A 6,647-nucleotide genomic window follows, 5' to 3' on the forward strand; every position below is an offset into this window, starting at 1 on the left:
TATGTTGCCTCCGGTGGACTCACCTTTGTCCAGCCTGCAGTTTGCCAATATAGCACATTAGCTTGATCCTGAATGGTAATCTATATAAACTGGAAACTAAAAGCTATTACAGGAAAATGAAAAGAAACTAAGAGATATGTTGGAAACTAATGGTAACTTTATCTTATACTGACTTGTATATAAAATATAATTATAGCAGCCTTTCAAAAACCATGAGCACATGAAATTGAAATTAAACCAAGGTAAAAATTCAGTTTGGCCTAAGTCAAGCAATCTGTTAGGCTTGTTTGATGAAGATGATGTAGCTTACATTGCACTTCAGATAGTCATCTATAAAGATCAACCTAAAAATAGTGCACAGATCATGTCGACAGGCTTTGCTTAATCAACCTACCAAACCATTTCACAAACAACTTTACAGCAGTCTAGACACCACAGACATATTTCAGATGTTCGCACAGGGGTAGTTGCCGTGCGTTTGGGAAACTGACACGTCCTGTGGTGTTAAATATTATACTCGTTCTAAAACCATTTGAAAACATTTAGCAAATTCTTTTATAATTATTATGTATTCATCTTGTATGACTTCATATTGATGGAGATAGTAAATAGACTATTTGTACTTTGAAAATGCATTTGTGTCACAGCAGGACTGTTGAAGAGGGTGAAAAGGTTAAAAACAAGAAAACAAAGAAAAAGTAACCAGGTACAGGAACTATGTCACAACCCCTTGTATACATTTTATCAGTGACGTAAAGTATCTGAGTAAATGTAATTAGTTACTAGGGACAGTTCCGCCAAAAATGATCCAAGTTGATCCAAACCTGTATGAATTTCTTTCTTCTGCTGAACACAAAAGAAGATATTTTGAAGAATATGGGTAACCAAACAATTGACTTTCATAGTATGGAAAAAAATACTATGGAAGTCAATGGGGCCCATCAACTGACAGTCATTTTCAGTCTGTGAACTTTTGTGTCTAATGTATAAATATTGATATCAACATGATGAAAGGGTCTTAACAGAACATAAAAATATCAATGTTTAAAATATTTAAAAAATGGTGTAAAGTATAATGAGGAAAAACCAACTCTGTTATGGATGTGACGCGTCTGAAATACATATAGAATCTGTTTGGGAAATCAACAATCAACCCATCTCAGCACTTTTGTTGAAACATAAAAGTACTCTGAATGCCCGTTTTTTTATATATATTAAGAAAACCATCTGAAATTATTCTGAAGATTTTTAAGAATAAATAGCATTGATTTCAATGACAATGTCTAGTATGGCAATTTATTGTTTCCAGATTGCATTACATTAAGTACAGCCCCCCCGGAGCAACTCATGGTTAAGTGCCTTCCTCAAGGGCACATTTGTGGCAGCCCCAGGATTCAAACTCACAACTTACAGATTGTATATTACAGAATATTAATCAAGTTGTACTGTATCTTTCAACATTCCTTCTGGTGTTCATTCATGTTTATTTCTAAACCTAACTAGCAGTAAAGAGGAGATGAGATGATCGGTTCGCGATAGAAAAGCGACAGAATTTTAAAGTTGAGACTTGTTTACAGATAAAGCACAAAGCTTTTTGTGATTATTAATTTAAGTATTATGTTTAGTTCACGCCTCAACAGAAAACGGCACAGATTTTAGAGTCTGTTTTGGCCCAAATATTTCGGTAACGGTAATTTCGGTGCATCCCTAACAATTCAACATCAGAAATGGTTATTTTCCCTGATGTTTTTAGTATCATCTGACCATTTTACCCATTCGCCTTCGACCGGAACAGTCAAAATCTGAGCTTGAACGACTTGAGCTAATTAGAGGGTGCCTGTTCCATGCCTAAACCAAGCGTGCCGCACAAGCCCTGAAAAGTGAAGCCAAAACGTCTCGATCGCCCCCCAGTGACTGGTCCTAGTATAGGTCATAAGCCCCGCCTACCCATGTTATTCAACGGGACGTGAGACCAACTAAACAATTAAATTACACTTCAAATATCTTTTTTCCAAAGGTGGTTTCTTTCATTTGCTGTCGTTTTTATCACGCTGATGTAAGTTCAAGTGTCTGTTTCAAAAATAAGTTGGTTTTTAGTTAGTTACGTGATGCGGTGGTGTAACGTCATGATTGACAGCTGTGATTGACAGGTTCTCTGAGCGAAGTAGTCACTGAAGCACCAACGGACATTTTTTTCGGGATCTTCGGAGGACTGAGGAGATTGTATTTACTTTATTTTAACAAGCCTCTTGTCGTACTGCAATCAATTTTTGAAAAAGTGTGCAGAATGCACTCTCCCTGAGTGCGTTCTGCGAGAGTGAGGGCGGAGCGTTGATTTCGCGGCTTTACTTCCTGCTCACTACTGCGCAGGTCTGGTCCCGAGATCGCTACTGCGCAGACTCAAGTTCCAATATGTCAGTGCCATATCGGGACACTGGCGGCTTCAGTTCTCATCAATGGAAGAGAGCGAAGGGGCGTCGTCAATCTTTTTTTACAGTCTATGGCCTAAACCAATCAGGTTCGTCGTACGCTTTCAAGACGCCTCTCTACTAGAAAGTGAATACTTTAAACACACAGACGGAACATTACAGCAGAGATGATTATGGAAGATACTGAGATTTTCATTATTATTCAAGATGTCGATCCCAATCGAATTTATCACATAAATATCTCCAGCGAGCGATCCTTTGTTTTGCTAACATTTACTTAAGATTGTGATTATAGCCTAATGACCTTAGGCCAGTGTATCCCAACCTTTTTCTTGCCATGGCACAGTTGTGATAAGTAAAAAAATCCCATGACACTACTAAGCACTAAAATTGCACAAACAAGCATTGCTTCAAATGGCATATTAAAACTGGATATTATATTAAAAGTATTTTAAGGTGAAACTTCAGCTTAAAGGATAACTGTCGCCAAAATGGTTAATCTTTTTGTTAATCTACCCGAGGCAAACTTTCGTTTAAAAGCATAATTAGAATGGAAACGCCACTTTTAAGTTTGACCGTATTTTCGTTTTCGGTCAAACTGCCTTTTGAAAGGGTGTGCTAAAACACTAAGAAGGCTCCGACACAACATAAAACTTTGCTTGAAGTATCACCAGGGGCTCTACACATGAACTCGAGCATTGAGAACATTGTTTGTGTACACAGAGTTTACTAAAAAGAAAGATTTTGAACAACTCACTGTAGCTGTGTCCGCCGGCATTTTGACATACGGTCTAACTTAAAAGTGCCGTTTCCATTCTAATTATGCTTTTAAACGAAAGTTTGCCTCGGGTAGATTAACAAAAAGACCAACCAAAGACAATTTAAGGACAAAACCAACCAAATTTGAAAAACATTTAAACATTTTCATAATCAATTTTATATAAACCTATTAATATCAAAATATATATGCAACTGCATTAAGTATAATCTGCTGGAATTTAAACTAATGTAGTTTCATCTTCATTCTAAATCAACTTCAATATACAGGAAAATAACTGAAGGAAGTTACATCATTAGATGGCACAACCACAGAAACCCAACCAATCTATGCAGAACTAAGGTTTAGGCAACATCCTTAGGGTACTGCTCTCGAAATTTCCAAAGAACTCACTTTTAACCACAAAGTTGACTCTATTTGAAAACTGACATTGATAATTGGTATTGCAAAAAAATGGCTAATATTTCACTTTGTTGAATGTCCATTTTAGTGTTTTTTTCCCCTAAGAAATAGGCTAAATTAAAAGACTGATTCATAGTTTCAAGGCAGGTAGCTATATTTTAACTTTGAACAGACACAGACCGGTCTCGATACATTATTAAAGCACTATCACGGCAAGGAGATTGTTGTTTATGAGCCTGAAACCTAACACATCTCATTAATAATTCTGCATCCTCATAAACAACATCTGAACATGCAAGCCACGTTCAAAACAATAGAGTGGTATACACCAGGCACAATTTCTATCCCAAGTATCCATTTAGCCAATTTTTATAACAACTTACTGTTAGGCCTATTTGTCAATGTGACAGCCTTTGTTGCGGAGCAGCAACTAATGGGCAGTATGACAATGTCATATAACTCCCTGGTCTTCCTAGTATTTCCTGGTCACCTGGACCAGCATTAAAGGCAAACAATGGCCAAGAGTATCCAAATATCAACAGAGACCACTTCCTTTCATCCAGCTATTGTTGCTTTCAACATTTGTCACACAGGGCTGGGTGTCAGTATGAAGTTTAGTTTGAGTGACAGCACTTATAAATGCCAATAGCATCCTCTCAGCTGCTTCTAAGATGGAGTGAAGAGGGAGATCTTTGTTGCACCCAATGAGAGCGGGATGCTATTTTTAGATACAGGAGTGCAGGAGCTTTGTTCAAGAGTTTCATTTATCATACAGCTGTCAAACTACGATCGTTTAAAACTAAATCATGTCTGCCCACAGTAACTTTGACATCCTTTGTGAAGACAAAAAAACACAGAATTAATAATACCAATGTTTGAAAACTCTCATCAGATCATGTCTGTACAATTATTAAAAAAATACAAATATACAACAGTGTGTAAAGAAAATGTGTGACCAGCAAGAAACCATCAAATTATACAATCCAGTTTTTCAGTACTGCTTTATGGAAACCAAAGTGTAGGCCTAAATGCTTAGCAAACTTCATGTATGTGTGCTAAAAGTACAAAACTTTAATTCAACTAAATTGTGCCAAGACCCAAAGGATTCGCCAGAGAGGCGAATACCAAGATTTCAATGTGGATATGATAAATCTATATTTTAAGCCATTTGAAAATGGTCTGAGAGGGGGGGACAGTAAAGAACAAATGCCCTTCATATATCAGTTTTTAGCCAGATGGTGCACATATGTGAAACATCCCTTTCAAGTTATCTAGAATTGTTAGAAAAATATGAAAATCCAGCAATCAGTAACATGCTTAAGATGATTAACATGCAATACAATACAATAATTGTAATAAAATAACAATTCAAGGAATCACATCTATGCACCAATGATCACTGAATTTAAACCAAGCATGCTTCCCTGTTTCTCCAGAGTTAAAACAGGTACGAATGCCTCATTTAATACTCTTAGGCCTAAATGTTTTAATAAATACTCACTTGAATCTTCCCTGGCAGTGCTGACATTGGTCACCGACCCATCCACGATCACAGACACAAGATCCGTTCACACACCTGCCTGACAGACAGTTCTTCTCACAGGGTTTAGATGGAGAGCAGTCTGCTATCAGCACCAGGGAGAACATCACACAGAGCCATAAATATCTCTGCATGCCCTGCAGTCTCTGTCTGACCAGAAACAGCTCAGGTCTGAGCATCCTCTTCCCGGCGTTCATGGTTTCAGGATGCTGCACTGTTGAATTGGGTATCAATATCTTAGGGCCTTTCTTCCCTGCTTACTGGTGGCCAGATTGTTTCAATTATAACAGCAGGGGGAACCGTTCACTTATAGATCATGAATATTCCTTAAACATCAGCGATCGTATCCCGAAATCAGGGCAATCGTTTAAAGGAAAACCTCCAGATCCGAGCGTGATGAGATAAAATCAGCATAAACACAGGCATATTAAATCAACTGTCTCGCCTCATTGTGTTTCTGAACAAGAGCAGGAATTTCCCCACGTTACCTCCTGCAGTTACAGGGCTGGAAAATAATTCCCCATAACATTGAAAAGAATCTTTCCTCCCAGATCACTACCATAACTCAAGAGATTAGGTATTTCCAGCTTTAAAGCATCATATTATTCAACGGTCTTATTCTGATCCCGTCCGCAGCCATTTTAAAGCGTAAACATTCAGCTGGCTGCTCAAATACACTGCTGGTGTGCTTTCAAGCCTTCAAACCTTGAGCTTTTCGTGGCTAAACGTTCATACGCCACGTGAAAACAAGCTAAATGGAGAAGGCTTCTGAGGAAAAAGCATCCTTTATGATCGCAGCAGTGAGTAACATGGATGTTGTTTCTGCTGTTGTCCGTTGCGCTGAGGGATTTGGAAAACCTGGGCAACTATCCGTTATCCGCATTTTGTTCGCTATTTCTTAGGCTCAACGTGATAAACTCCTTGTCAAAAGTGTCGACCCTCAATATGGATATATATCCTCTTCGTCCCAGGTCGCCGAAAACCCCTCAGCGTGCGAATTTTGGCCCCCTCGACCAGCGTTTAATCTCCCATAGTACGAGCAGCTCGCGCTGGCTGGCTGCTCCTCAGGTTGGAGCAAACTCAACACGGAGATGTCCGCGCATGCGCAATGGAAGGGGATACATTTAAAGAGACAGAGGAACAGTGTGTGCATCCTTCCGAGTGGTCATTGCAGTACTTGAGAAGCAAAACATTTGGTGTAATATTTTTAAGGAAATGTGTGAAACCCTAACATACATTTCCCATGTAAAAAAAAAAAGTTGATTGTATTGTATATTATGTGGAACATAGAACAACAAGATGGCAAGCACTTCTAAAATACAAGATTGTTCATTTTACCTACAATGTAACAATTGCTAAGGACAGTCCAGTATGCTGAGTGCAGTAAATGTAAAAACTTATGTTGCTAACACTTTGCTAAATGAGTAGCCTACTTCATCCTAATTCTAAATTAGGATTCCACATCCCCACTAACTAGGTTTTATGACCCAGATTCCCT

At 38.3% G+C, this 6,647-nt stretch overlaps 1 protein-coding gene across 1 annotated transcript in view; it reads right to left on the bottom strand.

Annotated features, from left to right (window-relative positions):
- Positions 1–6,236, bottom strand: part of atrnl1b (attractin-like 1b) — a 91,163-nt gene extending 84,927 nt beyond the window's left edge. Inside the window, exon 1 of the mRNA XM_084434125.1 lies at positions 5,111–6,236. Within this exon, the coding sequence (XP_084290251.1) occupies positions 5,111–5,346 (236 nt within the window). The 5' untranslated portion in view covers positions 5,347–6,236. The remainder of the gene's footprint in view (positions 1–5,110) is intronic.
- Positions 6,237–6,647: the final 411 nt, after the last annotated feature.

The sequence above is a fragment of the Rutilus rutilus genome (genome assembly GCF_951802725.1).
Source record: "Rutilus rutilus genome assembly, chromosome: 16".
NCBI classification, from domain to species: domain Eukaryota; kingdom Metazoa; phylum Chordata; class Actinopteri; order Cypriniformes; family Leuciscidae; genus Rutilus; species Rutilus rutilus.